This window comes from Gavialis gangeticus, unplaced genomic scaffold (assembly GCF_001723915.1).
Source record: "Gavialis gangeticus isolate Ggan-Ray unplaced genomic scaffold, GavGan_comp1, whole genome shotgun sequence".
NCBI lineage: Eukaryota > Metazoa > Chordata > Crocodylia > Gavialidae > Gavialis > Gavialis gangeticus.
Window position 1 is genome coordinate 8,679,292 of NW_017729011.1, and position 17,730 is coordinate 8,697,021.

General features: G+C 49.0%; 1 protein-coding gene across 1 annotated transcript in view; it reads right to left on the minus strand.

The window, feature by feature from the left end:
- WHRN (whirlin) overlaps positions 1-17,730 on the minus strand; it is a 156,124-nt gene that overhangs the window by 24,295 nt on the left and 114,099 nt on the right. Inside the window, exons 5-9 of the mRNA XM_019510287.1 lie at positions 16,470-16,672; positions 15,906-15,942; positions 7,827-8,039; positions 5,522-5,722; positions 3,082-3,114 (exon numbers count right to left, since the gene is read on the minus strand). Of these exons, the coding sequence (XP_019365832.1) occupies positions 3,082-3,114; positions 5,522-5,722; positions 7,827-8,039; positions 15,906-15,942; positions 16,470-16,672 (687 nt within the window). The remainder of the gene's footprint in view (positions 1-3,081; positions 3,115-5,521; positions 5,723-7,826; positions 8,040-15,905; positions 15,943-16,469; positions 16,673-17,730) is intronic.

Here is a 17,730-nt window from a genome sequence, read left to right on the forward strand (position 1 = left end):
GCTGATCTGGTCCCTGCTCAGGAAAATGGAGGCAAAGAAGTCGTTAAATAGGTTAGCTTTGTTGTCTGATGTGACGCCCAAATTTCCTAGCGTGTCTTGCAGGGGCCCCACGTTACCCGGTACCTTCTTTTTGCCCCCTATGTATTTAAAAAAGGACTTCCTGTTGTTCTTGACAACAAGAAATAGATTAGAAATAGATTTGGCTTGGTGATCAGACAAGCTGCATCTAATTATCGTATCCTACAATTAACCTCTGTTTTGCAGAATTCAGTTGCGATCCCAAACCCCATTAAGACGAGAGGAGATATCTGGGCCTGGCCAAGTCATATGTCAGCCTCCAGCTGATCATGCCTGATAAAAAGGCTCATTATCACTGTCCAATGCCAGATTTAAGAATAAATTAATGAGGATTCAGCTTGTCTCTGGGTAAACTTTACATGTCCCATGATGCTAGCCTCTCTCAAAACTGAACGGGCCTAATTATCCTGGCATTTTCCAGCTTGTGCACAGATTTATCCATTAAGCTGCAGAAAGGATAGCTGAAGAGACTCTTGGGGGTAGCGTCATGCCTGATCCAACTCTACTGACATCAGCAATTACACCAGGGTAAATTTGGCCTCAGCTCTATTGACTTCAGTGCAGTTGTACCACGAATTACCTAGAAGCCAACATGCAGACCCGAAGTCACTTGAGAGACGACGGACTGGGCTTGCATTGGGGACAGCATCCAGTGAGCTGAAGCCAAAACCTTCTGTCCTGCCACAGCCATCTCAACGGTGGGTTAGGCGTTATGTTGTTGGGGGACTTCTGCAACCATAAGGGTGCTAGAGTCATTTTCAGTTGAACTGGGTACTGTGCATATGCCACTGCTGCCCCAGTTCCCAGACTGGGTAGTGCCCAAGTCAGGGGATGGCCGCCATACTGATGAGTTAAGGAGCAGCCAATCAGGTCCTAGACTGCAGAGTGGATTCCAGATTTGGTGCCACCAGCTCTTATGCCTTCTGAATACCGAAGCAGCAGGTCCGGGTCAGCCTCCTGCAAGGGGCAGTACCTGTACAGCAGAGGACCGAGAATCAGGAGGCTACTGGGGTTCTGTTCCCACTGCTTCCTCTCGCTTGCTTTGGGGGAGAAATGTTTTCCTGCTCCATGTTTAGCAACACCACTCTCCCTCTGTAAATGTCTCTGGACTACTTGAGAGATTACAAAAATATTGATTAGCTAGACTGTATTGCTAGGGGGCACCTGCCACCCCCCATGTCTGGATAGGAGACTGTCGACACATCAGCTCAGGTCCTAAGCTAGGTTATCCCTCTGGCCCATATTAGTCCATTTTGGTTTGTGACATCCTATGAACAGAACGAGGGAAGAGACAATGTAGGGCCAGTTTCTGCTCCTGTTACAGCGATGTAAATCCAGAGCGGCCCTGGTTAAGTGAGTACATTTACTCTGGATTTCAAATGAGAACAAAACTTGGCCATTAGCTAGATGTGAAGTGGCTCTTTCCACTTTTCTGACCTATTTAGGGTATTATTTCTACACACCTAAGACACAGCACCACTTAACCACCATAGTGTTAGGATCAAAGCACCAGTCTAAGCAGCAGCTTTTATCCAAGCACAATGCTCCCACTGCCTAGCATCACTCTGAAGGCATGGGAAGCCCACCAGAGAGCATGGGTTACTGAGTGAGGAGCAGTAGAGCACAGCATGAGACACCAATGAAGCTCTCCTCTTTTCCCCAGAGAAACAGCCCACATTACATCTGCAATGAGGAACACTGAATACCCTGCACCAACAGAGAGACCCTAATAAAAGGTCCTGGCAGGGAAGGGCATGTGTTAAAGGAACAGTTTAAAACACTGTTGTTGCTCATTAAGCCCATAATTCACTTGAGTTATATATTCATCCAGTTGGCAAGAATTTACCCCCATGTGGGCCAGCTGCAAACTGGCTCCAAGTAGATGCATTCCCACTGAATCCAATTACTGCATCAGCTACTGCCCAGGTGCCTTCAGCTTCCACGTGCCCTGTAGAGTGAATCCATCCCGTAGCACCAAGATCCCTCCTTGTAGGTTAGATGTGCCCGCTACTGGACAGTCTCTGCCTCATGAAGAGGAGCTTTCAGTTGTAGATGATGCAACCCAGCACCAGTGTGCTTCCATGGAAGATACACCAGGGAGGAGCTCAGCTGTTTGTAAACCTCCGCGCTCTGTAATTCAGCCTTCTGGCTTGTAGAGCTGAACTCTGCTGCAGGTTTCTGAGGGCTAGATGTATATAAAAGAGACTACACTGAATGCAGTAGGATTGCAGTGCTCCCCTGTACCGCCCTATCCACCCAACACAGCAGAGTTTTTGGGCTTTGTCTTATGTAACTGTATTGCACAAAGCAGGGTGCCATGCTTTGTGGGGGGGGTATGGGTGGCGGGGGGGGCTACGATCACAGGACATAGTGCACTGAATCAATGTTGATGTGGACCTGAGATGCACAAGAAAATAAAGTCATCCTCTGCCTCTTTTCACTGCACTCCTCATGGGATGTCACCATCCCAGCCAGAACACAGTCTGGCTGATTAGACAGAGCAGCAGAGTGATGTGGCACAGATGAGTTGCTACAAAGGTACCATGAAAGTTGCTAGAATAAGGCAGCAGGTAGGAAGGACAGTCCAGGAGGCTGGCACCCAGCTCCCACTTCAAATATCCCATTGCTGCATCCAGAGCTCCAGTGCAAGCTGGCAAGCACTGGCAGGCAGGCACTGGCATCTAGGTTTTGTCTGAATCAGGTCTGATGATAGGCTGGTGAAGACATGAGACCTGGTCTACACCAGAGCTCCAAGCACCACTGCCTCTGAACTCGTGTCACTGGGAGAGATTAAAGAAAAGCTCAGTGCTGGCAGAGCTGGAAAGAAAGAAAATGCAAACACAGGACAATGGGGCTGCAGCTGTTCACATTGCCAGAGCACAGAGAGGCACCGGCCTCCGGCAGCAATCAATTCAATACCCACACACACAAACACGCATGCCCCCACCGCTTTTGCTATGGAAACCATGGCACTCAAGGTTGTGTCCCATTGAGGGACCCTACCTCCATCAGGTCTATTAGCCACAAGAGCCGCTCCTGGGGGAGTGAATTCAAACAGGCATAAAAGGGGAAAACAAAACATTAGGGAGGAAGCAGAACAAACAAACATGAGCCAAACCCAGCAAGACACAACCTCCCCCCTCCCAACCTCTCCAGCCCATCAAATATGCACTGGGCTATTTCATATGCATTCACAGAGAGGCTGTACCAGATGGGTGCACAGAGAAAGGATGACAGCTAGACATCCAGTGGCACGTTATGGCAGGACTGCACTGAGCCATCAGTCTGGGATTGGCAGGGCTCCATTCTCATCTCCCCTGCTGCCCCCGATAGCCAATGTCTCCACAGAGCTAACCCTCCTTGTCTGGATTTGCCTGAACCATCTCCTGCTTCCTCCACGGCTTTGGAGATATTTTGCCAGCAGCCCCCTTCAGCCCAGGCAATGTTTGCTCATCTCAATCCAGACAGTCTCTAGCATTAGTCCTTCCCAGCTGGTTTTAGGGATCGGACTTGCATGGACATCAACAGGTTGAAAATCCTTGCCCAGTGCTGTGACACTCACAAAGCTGTCCCTGGAGCTCAGATCAGAGCTCTCAGGAAGCCTCATCCCCTCAGGAAGCCTCATCCGCTTCTGCCTCTGTCCCACTGGATGTGTAGCTATGGGCTCTGGTGATACAGTCCGATCAGAAAGGGAGGCAGTCTGTTTTTGGACTGCTCTCCCTTGCTGTGTCTGGTGAGCAGAAGCCATTGTCATCTGCTCCATTGACGAAGGTTTTAATTTCCAAGGCCGCTAATGCATTTATGATGAAAGGCATTTTATAGCTGCAAAATTAATTTCAGGGCCACAATGATTTACAGTTGGAGGTGATTACGATAACTTAATTAGACGGCGCGTGCAGCAAAGGCCCCAAGACATTGTCACAGTGTCACTTGAGCACCAGGAGAGAGAAGGCTGGAAAGAAATGCTTACGGCATGATTTCTATCCTGTCCCCACAACAGGGCCAGAGAAAGGGGTGGCAGGGAGCGTGCATTCATAGGGATGAGTATCATCTGAATAAAGGCAGGCAGTTAGAGGCAGTGTGTGAACAATGGAAAACAAGATGTTGGCGTACTGCTGCTGTTGGCGAGGGTGGTATGTTCAAAGATGTTCAGCACTGATCTGGGTCTGCTCGCAGTGGAGAGCAAGCAGTGTGTGTATGTGTACGCGTGTGTGTGTATGCATGTGCCTACACTTGCAGCAATGCCCTCAGGCACTCAATAAAAAAGTACAGCTCAGCCAATCTTGCAGAGGTGAGGAGCGTTCTCTCAAATCCATCATCTTTTAGGCACCTGGGAGTCTACAAAGAAGTCTTTCCCAAAGTCCAAACATGCCATCCCTGATGTTCCCACTGACTGCCAAATACAAGGGACCTAGAGGAAGCTTGGTGCATACTTTTCTGACCTGCTCTGTTTCCCTTCACTCCATGGCCTGGCATCCATGGGTCACATCAATATTCCCATCCCTTGCCCAGCAGAGGCTTGCCATGACCTGCCACCCTCACACCAGATGCTGGGAGCAGAACAGCTTCTGGTGCATGCTTGCCTGTGTGTGCATCTGTGATGTGCTTCCAGAGGTGTCTCGGTTTGCCTTCACTGCTTGTCTTGTGGCTGAAAAGTGTTGGAAGAAGCGCATTATCCTGGCATTAAGGGGTAGAAAAGTTTGTCCAACAGGATCGGATTACAGGCTAGTCAAACCAGGCAGGCAAGGTTCTTTGAGTAGATGTGATATCTTTTATTAGACCAACGGAGCAGTTGGAAAAAAGTTCTTGTGGCAAGCCCTCGGGTGCAGTCACCCTTCTTCAGGCATAGGGAGTCTCAGTTGGTCTAATGAAAGATTTCACATCTACTCAAAGAACCTTGCCTGTCTATGGCCTTAGACCAACACGGCTACAACCAAAAACCCAGTCAACCCAGGCACACTGCAAGGCCCTGTATCTAATTGCCTCAGGGGAAGAAACCATTTCTCCTACACATTGCGTAACTCTCTTTGTCTTGCCATGCGACTGGAAGAGGCTAAGGGGCAGAGGTAGGCATGAGGCAGGTTTCCTTCCTTTCTGAATGGCAATGATGAACCCGCTTTTATACTGGGGCAGGCACTGTTGATCTGAGTCAGTAACTCTGGTTTTCTTTCTTTCTGGCACAATCTAAGCCCCATCTCTGCTTAAGATGCTGGCATCTGTGCAATGTTTGCATGCTGCTGGTAGAGCGAGCCACTGCTTCTTGTATGGGTGCAAAGCGAGAGAGGAAGTATATGCTTATGGACTCTTGGTGGGGAGAGCAGGAGGCAGAGGGTTTCATGGGGGAATAGTGATTAAATGGATTTTTTTGGGGGGGGGGGGGTGCTCTGGCAGGAAATGGCAGGGAAGCACTGTACATCAATATCTAAGAGACACCCCCACTTACCCGAGCGGAGCTGACTGTGGTGGAGGTGAAGTGGCTGCCGGTGGAGGAGATTGTGTCACTGTAGGACATCATGGAGTAGGAGTCAGCGCCAGAGGGCTGCCGGGCCTTCATGGATTCAATCTCCCGCTTCAGAACCAGGTTATCAAAGCGATCCAGGTCCTGAGGGGATATCACACCCCTCACCTCTGACAGCAGCGAGAACTGAGCAAGAAAGAAAGGCAAAAGCTTGAGAAGGAGCATGGGAGGCTTTGACACGCTGTTTTGTGCTGCAGCCTCATGGTAGGGATCCTTTTAACCCATTGGTGCTAAGAGCTGGAAAGACTGACAGCACAAGGCCACAACTGAACCACCTGAAGGGGGGGTCCAAAGAGGATGGAGCTGGACTGATCTCAGTGGTGACAGAGCAAGGAGCAATGGTCTCAAGTTGCAGCAAGGGAAGTTTAGGTTAGATATTAGGAAGAATTTGCTCACTAGGAGGGTAGTAAAACACTGGAACAGGCTACCCAGAGAGGTGAGCAATCTCCATCCTTGGAGGTTTTTAAGACCCAACTAGACAAAGCCTTGCAAGGCTGGGATGATCTGGTGATGGTCCTGCTCTGAGCAGGGGGTTGGACGAGATGACCTCCTGAGGTCCCTTCCAATCTTCATTTTCTATGATTCTAACTGCAGCCGGGGCTAAGTGAAGCCCACAGGCAGTACTCAGATTGGAGCACTCACAGCATGGTAGCAGGCTCTCAAAGCAGCTAGAGTGCGAACCAGCACAATGTAAATAGTTCAGATTGGGTGTGCAAACAATGAGAGCCAAACAATGGTGGTGTGTGCATCGGTACACCCCTGCAGCAGCACACTTTCCGCTCTATTAATTCTGAGCACATGGTACACGCAGCAGGAGCTTCAGAGCTGGAGGGGGGGGTGCAGGAACCCCAGTAAATTGGACATTCATTTAGTTTTCAATGTTTCCTCCTTCAGCAGGGAGCTCCATTTATTCCCCTCCCAGCAAGATGTATAGTCTCATTATGGCACCAGAACAGAGTGAGTGGGTTTTCCCTCCCATTGTTTAACAACTGCAGGAGGGGCCATTAAGTCCTCAGGGATTTTGAAGGAGATCCTCCCATCACTTAACCCCTGCAGAGGGCAGGCAGAGCCAGGCACCCCCCTCCTCCCCACTTTCACCTCAGGTATGGCAGGGAGTGATATGCCCTGGCAGATGCAAGCATAGCAGGGCAGAGCATTCGTGCTGGCTGGAGATGGGCTGTGCATTCCCACCTAGGGAGCCAGGCACAGTAGGAGGGGTTAGGAGAAGAGGCACTGACCCCAAGGTTCCCAGGGAGCTGCAGCATTAGGAGCTGGGGCTTGCCTTTCCTGCTGGGAATATATTCCCCTCCTGCTGGATGATGTCGAGCTGTGCTCAGGGGAAGAGGTAGCCCATCACCCTCCCCAGATACACACATCCGCATGTCTGAGGGACTTGGAAGTGCTGAACCTCTGCCTCTCTGTGTATAATAAGCAGAAAGAAATCCATGTGTGTTGCATCTTGCTGGATGGCTCAATCCCACAGGGGGCCCTGCCACTGCATGTCATGGAAGTGTCAGCAATATCCGGTAGAGGGAGGAGTGAGAGAGTGTGTGCGTGTCAGGGGTGGAGGTGGGGATGCGGGTGTTACATACTCCGCTGTGCAGAGCAAATCTGAGCTTTCAAAGCCCTGGGGCAGAGTTTCTGCAGCAGGATGCTATGGAGAGGCAGTTCAGCCAGTTTCTATCATAGGCCCTTGTTTTTGCCTTCTCCCTGCATGTTACCTTCTTAGCAGCAGATATTTGGTTGCTTGGCACTTTGAGGCCCCAGGCAGTATCAGAGCCCCATCCTGCTGGGTGCTTTGTGAACACAGTAAAAGACAGCATCTGCCCCAAAAAGCAGGAGGAAAGCAGAGGCACAGGAAGGCAAAGTGATTTGCCAAAGGTCATACAGTAGATCACTGGCAGAGTGAGGGAGAAAGCAGAGGCCCCGACTCCAAATCTACAGTGACATCCACGGGGCCATGCCATCTCTGCTGCAGCATTGGCTTGGGAAATTAATTTAGCTTCAGAACAGCTGCAGTCTTTGGTGACTCACAGGCTTTGGCATCATTAGTCTATTAGTCCATAAGGTGCAAAACTATTCTACCTTCTCCCTGACTTGAGACTAACATGGCTAACTACCTCTCTTTGGCATCATGAATGCTGGCCTGACTTCAGCTGCTACTGCACCACTTGGCTCCCTCTGCTCTGGGTGAAACATACTTCTTTAAGCCGGGGTCCCTCTGCCTCACCTTGGCATGTGTATTGAGTAACTCAAAGAGGGCCATGACTAGGGAGTCCACAGAGATGTTGTTTTCCTTGTACTCGTCCAGGTAGTAGCCCATGGTCGCCCTCTCTTGTTCATTCAGTAGATGCCGTGCTTGCTCCTCTAGCATGACTCGGGTCTGGTTCACCATGCTGCTCAGGGTGACCTGCGAACCAGCCAGGCCCCTGTAAAACATGGGCTGAAAGAGAACATATAGAAACAAGGGGAATAGATTACCCTGGGCCTGAGCAGCTGGAAACCAGCCTCCAAATTATCGTAGGGCTGGCTAGAGCTATTGCCATTTTAGCAATTACCTTCCCTTCTCCCCATGCTGAAGTCCCTCAACAGACTTTTGCTAGCTGGTCGGGACCAGGTTACCCGAACTAAAGGTTAGCTGAACTAAGAGCTGGGGAAATGTGCTTTGCAGGACAGCTGGTCTAAAGACTCAAGGCCTCTTTGTATCATCAGAAAATCCAACATGTGCAGTGGTAGGTAGAGCTCTTTTCCCCCTGGACACTGCTGCCAGTATGCCCCATCCAAGGCCTGGGGGGGATCAAGTCTGTGGTTGAGCAGGGGAGTGCACTTTCCCTGTCTATTCAGCCACCAGCCTCGCTCAGCCTGGCAGCTGTGGGCTTCCCTGTGAGAGGGGTGCCTGCCCACTGATAGGAGCTGGACTGACAGCCCAAGCTTGATTCACCCAGTCTAGCCTGTGATGGACTTGCAGCCACTCAGCCCTTTGGTGGACTAGCTGGGGCACCCCAAACTGGAAGCAACACAACTCAGAGGTCACTTTGAAAACACTGGCATTCATTACTACTGGACTGAACTGGGCTGGTCTCGTCTTAAAGCTGAGGTGCTCTACAGCCAATTACCATTCCCTGCCTCCATCCAGCCCTCCCCGAGCATACTTCTAACAGAACAGTGTACCTGAAGGAACCTGCAAGAGGATGGACAGTCCTTAAGAGTCAGCTAGATTGGAGACCCTAGCCCTGTTTTACCTTGCTAGGAACATATCAAGCAATCCCATAAGCACAGTTCAAGAGGAGAGCTATGAGTACAAGGTAGTTGGCTGTTCAGGAAAGCCCCCTCTGCCTGCTTTAGTCAGAGAAATAACTTACTTTATGAAGAACAAAACTGTGCTGTGGGAGAAAGGCCCAAATGGCCTTTTGGGCTTGGCATTAGTGGGGAAACAGCAGCAGTCTAGAGAACCGTCCTTTTGAAAGCCTGGTGAACACGCAATGGAGCACTGCTTCACAGCCCTAATTAATTCTTAACGCTGGAACAAGAGATTCGTTATCATCGTTATGTGGAAGTGTCTGAATAAGCCTCATTACTTTAATATTAACCTTTTCCTCTGGTCACAGTTTGCATTTTCTCATTTGAGTAAATCTTGCTATTTAGAAAGAAACTGTTGGCAGCCTGTGCGTGACTTGTCTCCAGAGGAAGCTGCAGAAATGCATATTGGTCATTAAACAATCAGACGAAATTGCAAGGTATCTATTAGCTAAGAGCTGACCAGAGGCTTTGAAACAGAGTTGGGGTGGGAAGTGCTCCTCAGTTACAGCTCCTTGTTTCTGCAAGCATTTGGCAACATGCTGTCCTTCCAAGTTGGCAGAGAAACAATTCCCCTGCATGGTGCTAGGGGATCTGTGCTGGCAGGAGTCGCTCTAGAGTGATACAACAAATGGAGAATTTGATTTCTGACAGTCGTGAGAGGCCCGTGGCACTATTCTTAGGAGGTCATCGTTTGGTATCCTGGCTGGCTGTCAGTGTGGCTTGGTCTGGTTGGCCAGCCTGCAGTTTGAATCAGTCACAGCGTTCTGCATTTCCCATCCTGCCCTGTTGCTGGCATTGTTAAGCATCTGCTATGTCTCACCCCAGAGGCTGTTTTTCTATAGTGGCATAGCCCAGCAAGGTCTTTACCACTCCTAACAGTGCAGATTTTAATGCTCTACATGGCTTGTGGAGGATCTGTGTGGAAAGGCCTCAGAGAGTTCCCACCAGGCATCTCTGCTGGAATGACTGTGCTTCTGCATCCCTACAGTGCCTTTCACCTAAGCAGGAGGGGTGGGAAGTGGTATTCGGATGGGTACACAGGCAGAGAAAAGCAGGGCTGTTTCCTTCTTGCATGCAACTCCATGGCCTTACAACCATCTCTGATCATCCGTGGGATGTTTGTCTCATCCTCTCCTGAGATAAACCCTCCAACTTTTTGCAAGCTTCCTTGCTCTCTCACCCAGGCCAGCATGCAATGTAATTGCAGACACTCAGTCTGTGTCTGCAATAGTCACCTGGTGCATGAGCTCTGTGAGGAGGTGATGGTGGAAGAAGGGAACAGGGAAATGCATTGAGGAATGCGAACCAGGAAAGGTGGGATGAGAACTGAATGAGCGAGTAGCTAAAACCGAGCTTAAACTCTGGTGATTCTTTGCATGGTCTCCGAGGCCAAAGGACTGAAGACGTCACCAGAGGGAGGTAAAAAGGTACACCAGATCAGCCAGTGAGTTAGTAGCCGAGCAGTGGTGGTGCCTGGCATGCTACACAGCAATACGCAGACAAATGGACAGCCATAAGAAGAGCCCACTCCTCCCTGATCTGAAGGGGTCTCGAGTCCCAGGCCACTGTTCTGACTAATAGATCAGCCTGTCCCTGGCACTGAGGAGGTTGCACGATGTGGAGAAAAACTGGAGTATTCCCAAGGTTTTGCAAGGATAGGCTCCTGCTCACCAAAGCAAAGGCTAAAACAATCCAGTTTCTGCCTTTGTGTGATGACCTGTACCAGTAACTATGAAGCTGCAAAATTACTGCACATTAGCTGGAGAAACAAAGTAGCTAACCAGCCCTGTTCAGTAAGCAGTGGAGTTGTCTTTTGACTAGGAATTGATTTCACGTTGTCACAGCAGGCTGTATTTCTCCTGGGAAGGGCTGGATGCAACTCATTTCCACTAGCCAGAGTCACACTCCCCACATTGTTTGGGGCTGAAGAGCAAGATCAAAACATGTTTTTTTTTTCCTTTGGTGCTGCAAGCTCAAAGCAAGCCCCAGTGCTGAAGAGAGTGCAGAATGCCCCAGCTAGCCACCAGCTCCCAGATCAATCCTAGGGAGAGTCAAGCCTGGCTGAGTTTAAAGGGCTTTTTCTTTCTGACTGATTTCTAACCTGATGCGTTTCATGAATAGAGTGGGGATCTGCTGTTCAGCCTTCTCTGCGTCAAGGATGCAGATTATCACACAGAAACAAAACCCAAGCAAACACCACTCAGGCAATCCGGGCGGCAATAACAGGGGAGGACTGTGAAACATGTTTTGCCAAGTAAGAAGCATAAATCTGTTATCAGCGCAAGCCACCTGCAAAACTTCCCAACTCATTTCCATTTAAAAGGACTCCACACAGATAGGAGTTTAGGAGAGGGGTGCTGACAGGCAGCAAGGCAGCAAAGCCCAGTGTGGAGGGCTTCTTGTCAGCTGGGTTTCTGGCTGTGTTGACGCATCCTGTGCTGGAGAGGGACGGGATTCCTGGTTCAGCTCAGTTCTGGCCAGCTGGGCATGGCAAAGTCTTGGTACATGAACACAGTAGCTGGCACAGCCCAGGCATGGCACACTGATGGAGTCACGGAGCTGTGCCTAAGATGCTCACACTGCAGAGGTCTGGGCTGGCAGTGAGAGGGCACTGCTGGGAGGAAGCTCTCACTGCAGTTTTTGGTAGGCAGAGCCGAGGGCACGTTAGTGCCACTTCCACCCTATCCTTCTCTGCATGTGTTTATTCTCATTAAGGAGAAGAGAGGGGAATCTAATACAGCACATTAATCACAGTCTGATCCTGCCACTTTCATTGGGCTTTTAGCTCATCAGCACCTAACTAGCTCCATCTCCCAGGGGTGCCCCCTCCTCAGGGGTCCCTTATCTCTCTCATGCTGAGGCAACTTTGACTTTGCGCCACCATTGGGATAGAACAGATTAAAGGGGGAGTGGGGAGTGCAGTGTATCAGTCCTTGTTTCCCAAGGGGAGGAGGGAGCTCATCTACACACACCGCAGCCACAGCCTGAGAGGCAGAGCAGCCTGAGCTGACAGAGGTCAGCAATCACTGCGGGCTGTGTGGTCTTGGACTAAATCAGTCTGAAGCACATCTCCACCTGCCTGGAACTAGCAGGGATGATACAAGCAGTCCTGTAGGGCACTGAAATGTGGCTTTCCTGATTCTTACCCGTGGGATGCAGCTAGAATTTTAATTTTGCATAAGATTGCCAGCTCCAGTGCACCTTTCCAGAGCACTGATTACATTGTTGGCCAAACTCCCTTCTGTGGCTTCTGAGTCCTGGAAAGGACTTAGGGGAACAACCTATATTGATGCATGACCACCCAGGTGTGATTTGTCACCCCTAGGACTACAGAACCCAGGAGATCTCCAGGGTCTATCAGTCCAGCTGCCTCCATAAAACACCAGCCGTTTAGAAACAGTACAAGGCAGCTCTGTGTCTTCGGGACCACAAAGGACTCTGAACAAAGAATAGGGGACACGGCCTTCAAGGCCACAGCTGTGGGCTGTAAAGTCACAGGAAAGGTCAGAGGAAAGATGCATATGATTGTTTGTCCATAAACTTAGGGGTTTTATCTCCATGCAGCAAACAAAGACAATAAAAGAAACCAAACAAAATGAAGGCAAGCAAAGCACTGGTGTCAGGAAGAGCTGTACTGATTTTCCATTTAGCTACAGTCTCGTTTTATGGTCCATTTTAATAAAGTGCAGTCTAGCACAGAACAACACAGACTCCAAAGGCAGTTTTTCAACACCTTCTTGGTAACTAAATTCTTTCCCCACCCTAAGCCTGGAGCCTGCCAGGTTTTACAGAGCTCTGTGGATTGATGCTGATGGGTTGCCAAATGTTACCAGCTGCTCAGCAGGGCTTCTGACCTTCACACCCTTGCCCACAGGCTCCCAGCAAAAGAATTACAATTAGGGGTATGGCTGGCTACCTCTATACTTGTCGCTGTAGAGGAGAAAGTAAAGGTCTCCCAACAGTAATACAGGTCAACTGTCTTTGGAGAGCTCTCTACCAGGGAGGAGAATGGATCGGAGAATGGATTTGGAAAGGGAGCCAGGGTTGCTCTGGGCTGGCATGCAGGTGAAGAGGTGTCACCGTTATCTCTAGCTTGACGTAGCTGCCAAATAAAAAACCATAAAATTTAACATTTTCTAATAAAGTTTTCAATCTGTTCCTCCCGAGCCCAGGCCTTTCAGAGCCAGTCGCTTGCTTAGCCCATTTAGGGGGAGGGTACATTCATTGTCACAGCCCTGAGTGACTGTAGAAGGGGAAGGATTCTATTAATGACTCATAATTTGTGTGGAAAGGAGCTGGCAGAGATTTGCCTCCAGGATGTAGTTGCCACCTAACTGTCTTGCTAAAAGGATGCCCCAATTGTTCCCTGGTGGGCTACAGGTTCCATAAAGGCAGCAAGAAAAATCAAAATGCATCTCTGTCATCCCAGCCCCAACCCCTGCTGAGGTGGCACTGTCAGCCTTAGCAATGGCAGCCAAAGAGGGAGCAGAACCTCTTGCTTCCCCTTTGTGCCTTCTGATCTGGTCCCATTTCCAGAGCACTTTGCACAACACACAAAGCATTGTCACGTCTCAGTTCATTCCACGCCCTCGCTGCTTGGGTTGTCTTGCTCATGAACCATTGCAATACACAGTTCTTTCTCAGCTTCCAGTTCTCTTCAGCCCGTTTCACTCCCAGGTCTAACCCTCGTCCCATGTAGCTTCCTGCTGAGCTGTTACATTCCTAGGAAGACCTGGAAAGTGAAGCTCCTCCATTGTCTCTGTGGGAGGTCACATCTATCCTTCCAGCTCCTGTCAGGTTGCAGGTCTCTTTTCTCATTGCACAGGGATGATACAGGAGCTCCACAAGATAGGTGACTCCTGAGAAGCTTACATCTCACATGGAGAGGGGGAAGTAGTGAGAGGTCCCCCCGCCCATTTCTTTTATCCATCTGCCAGCGAAGTGGCTTGTCTTTCCTGGTGGTGACTTAGAGTCTTTCCATCCTCCCCAGAGCCCTGCAGACCAGTCACTCCTGAGATGTCTGCCACAATTATAATGATTGTAATTGCACCAATGCACAGATAGCAGGACCTAATGGCTGGTAGGAAGGAGGACAATAGCCAGTTCTCATTGTGCAGTGGGATCAGACACGTCTCTGTCTCCTAGAGAAGGATTGGCACTGACACCAGTAGATCAAGGTCACTGAGAAATGAGAAAACATCTGTGTGTTCTTAAGGAGGAACATCTGGGTCTTCTAGAAGTGTATGTGGAAACAGGTTTGGCTTTTCAGGTTCCTCCCTCTTCCCTGCAGCTTCCTTATTTCCAAGCCATCTCTTCACAGTTCAGATGACGGGAGTGCATGTCCCATTGGGCAGGACAGAGGGCTGGGCTTTGGCACACACACAGTCTCAGACTGGCTTTGTCACTAACACACTGTGGAACCTCTCCTTGCATCGGCATTAAGTACTTTGAGATCTGTGGATGAAACGTGCCTTGTAAGTGTGAGCATTAGGTCATCTTCAGAACCACAGAATTCATCACAGGGGATCAGGCATCTGGTCCTTCAACTCTGATATTGTACCTAGACAGTGGCCAATATGTCATGCTCCTGGAATTCCCTCCTGTGCAAGTCTTTCCTGACCTCCAAAGGCAGCCAGCTTCTGACCTGAAGCACTGGAACATTACCTTAGCTTGCCTAACTGAAGGTATTTCTATTGGTTATTTAAAAAGCCAGCTACTGTATTACAACCTAGGCAAAACCAGCTGTTTCAGCACCAGAGGCTGCCAAGAAATTCTCACTACCAATCCAAAGATCATGGTAGGTGGCACATGCAAACTTCTATTCTCACTGACCTGAAACTCTCTCAAAAGCTGGAATACAGAATCTTTGGCCACTGCATCACTGCCCCAGCATCCTTTGTACATGTCTGCATCCTGCCATGACATTGTTGCAATACCACTACCCAAGGCCACTGAATGTCATTTGCATGTCATTGCTAATGTATTGTTTTTAAAGAAATACTTTGTCCTATGAAATCCCAACATCTAATCTCTCTTCTTTACTTCTGCTCAGTGATGGGAAACAGAGGAGAAAATGCTGTGCATAAAGGAAGGCACTAAAAAATTCAGTGTCATAAGTCACAATGGCTTGCAAAACTCATCTTCCATGGAAAGGCAGGGGAAGGAAGAGGCCTAGGCATGGAGGAGAGATGGGGAAGGAACAATAGGTTAGAGAAAGGAGCGGGGAAACTGCTCTAGTCATTGCAAACAGCTGATACATTCTGGGGGGCTTGTCCACTGAAGGATAAACTCTTGACAACTATCTGTGAATTGTCTGCCAATTTTACTCCCTAGCAGATTGCAGTTCTCCCAGAACACAGCTGCTCTGGAAGGATAACCCTCTCATTAAAATGCCAGATGCAAGAAACCCATTAACGGTAGGAAGAAAGGCAACTGAAAGGAGGGGAATTGCAAGGGACACAATGGAATGAGAAGCCTGAAGGGTCTAGGGCTGGCTGTCTCTCATCAGCAGTTTTTGAAATAAAGCCACACCAAGCAGATCTGGATTTCAAATGCCTCAGGCTAGGCGTTCAGCCTCTTTAGAGGGCCCTGAACTTAGATATGGTACCCATCTGTGTCAATCACACTGCTTCCATTATCTTTGCTGCAGTTACTCTGCACATCAAGTCAGTAACAGAGATCAACATCAGGCCCATGGCTAACTCCAAAAACATGGAGCTGGACCTCAGTGCAGATCCTGTATATCCTCATAGCATGAGGTGCTTTGGAGATGTGGGGCTGGTTTGGAAGGAGGGTGCTGGTCTCATAGACAGAAGCTTTTCCTTCAGAGCAACAAAAGAAAAGGAAATGAAGCAAAGCTATCTCCCCTCTCCCAGTGGGAACTGGGACACTTTTCACCAGCCCTATCATGTTGTTAGATACCCAGTCTGCTCAGGAGAGAGCCTGGATGCCAGCCCATGGGAACCCCTCAAACATCCTTGTTTATTACGCCGGGTCAGAAGTGTCTTACCTTTGCCGAAACCTCTGCTGTGTGATCACCAGCCATCCTACAAAGAAAAAGAACAACCATAAGCAGTATCCCAGCTCAGGAAATCACAGCAGCCCTTGCTGGTGGGCTGGTGCTTACTCTTCTAGGGTCATAGGTTTTCTTGTGAAGGATATTAGACTAACACAAGATTATTAAGTTTCAGGCTGTATGTCACAGGCTAATGGCACCATGATCAGAAGGTGAAGTTCTCTAGACCCATGGGCATGGATCCATGCTATTGAATTCTAGAGCGTTTGCACACTCTGCTAGGTTTTAGGTCACTGTCCAATGGATTTGGGGGAAATAGTCACATTATTTCTTGGGTACAGGTTTCCAGGTTCTAGGGTAGAGGGTGCTAGGTTTGAAATGCAGGCTGCTGGGGTCCAAATTACAGATACATACATGGCAGGTATATGCTGAAGATTAGGATACAAGATACCAGACCTGTCATTTTATAAAACTATGACTCCATATGTAAAGTTACACAGAGCACTGGTTTGTAGACCATACAACGTTCTACTCCTCTACTGCTGGACGCATACAAACCCTGTTGAATTCACCAAGGTCTCTCCGATTTGGGAACTGGCTATCCACCTGGTCTCATCTACAGTGGTGCGGGCATGAGGCAGCCTCCCAACATCTTTCACAGTCATGATGAGGTGCCGTGATGACTTCAGGAGCTTCACTGCCTCATCATGGGGAATGTTAAGGAAGCTTCTGCCATTCACCTCAAGGATTTGGTCTCCCACCTATGGACACAGGGAGAGATAGGAAGAACTAATCAGAACTTGTTAAGTATCTCTTCACATTGCAAAAAAGCATTTCTTTTGCCCATGTATCTGGTGTGATTAGGCTTTCCACTCCATATCCCAGGGTCATTCTTTATTCATATAGCAGCATGCTTCTTCTGGGGCTACTGACCTTACTGTTTCTTGAGTATTTCCTTTTTTCTTGAAATGTTGCCCCTTCTGTGGTGACTGTCACCTTGGCTGACATACTGGAGACTTCCAGAACTAAAAATATGGGCTGCTACAGATTGAATAAGAAAGACAAGGCATCCTGGCATGTGCTGCACAGGGGAACTTGTAACCTATGCTCACCAGTGGGTTTGATTTCCATTTCCTTGAAGTACAGCTGGGCTGCTAACACCCATTGGTGAGATTTTCAAATGAGGTTGGCTGTCATTTAGGGATCAAATAATGTAGCCTGGCTTCCCAAAATGCCCAGCACGTTGGGGCCACATTGGCTGCAGAGTGCTTTTGAAAATCTGACCCATATTTAGATGCATAAGTGGGAGTTGAGCTCTTCTGGTAACCTGATGATGGGTGCTGAGCAATGAATGCCTTGTGCTCTTTGGAAAATCTTGGCCCTGACACTCAAAAAGGGGAACAAAGATTATTTGTTTAAACAGAAACCAGTGTGTTTTAGTTCTGAACTTGCGTATTCTCCCTGGGCCTCTTGCTTTCTCGGAGAATTTCCACTGCTCTCCAAAACCTTTGGTCTACTGTGACCATCTACTAACCTGTTCCTTATTGAGTTCAAATACTGTGGCTTACAGAAGCACCAAAGGCTAGCGGCACCCTCAAGTCCTTTCTCACTGCCTCCCTTCAGGAACACTTCTTGTGCCACTGGCATTGGAAAGCACAGGAATCAATTCTACATAGTCCGTGGCTGGTTGTATTGACCACCCATCAGACATGTAAAATCTCTGGAGTTTCACTGGTTCTAGTTGGTTTCCTTCAACACCCAACCCTGTTCCTTTTTGCTGGAAGATGTCTGGGACTAGCACATTTTACACCCCCCCCCC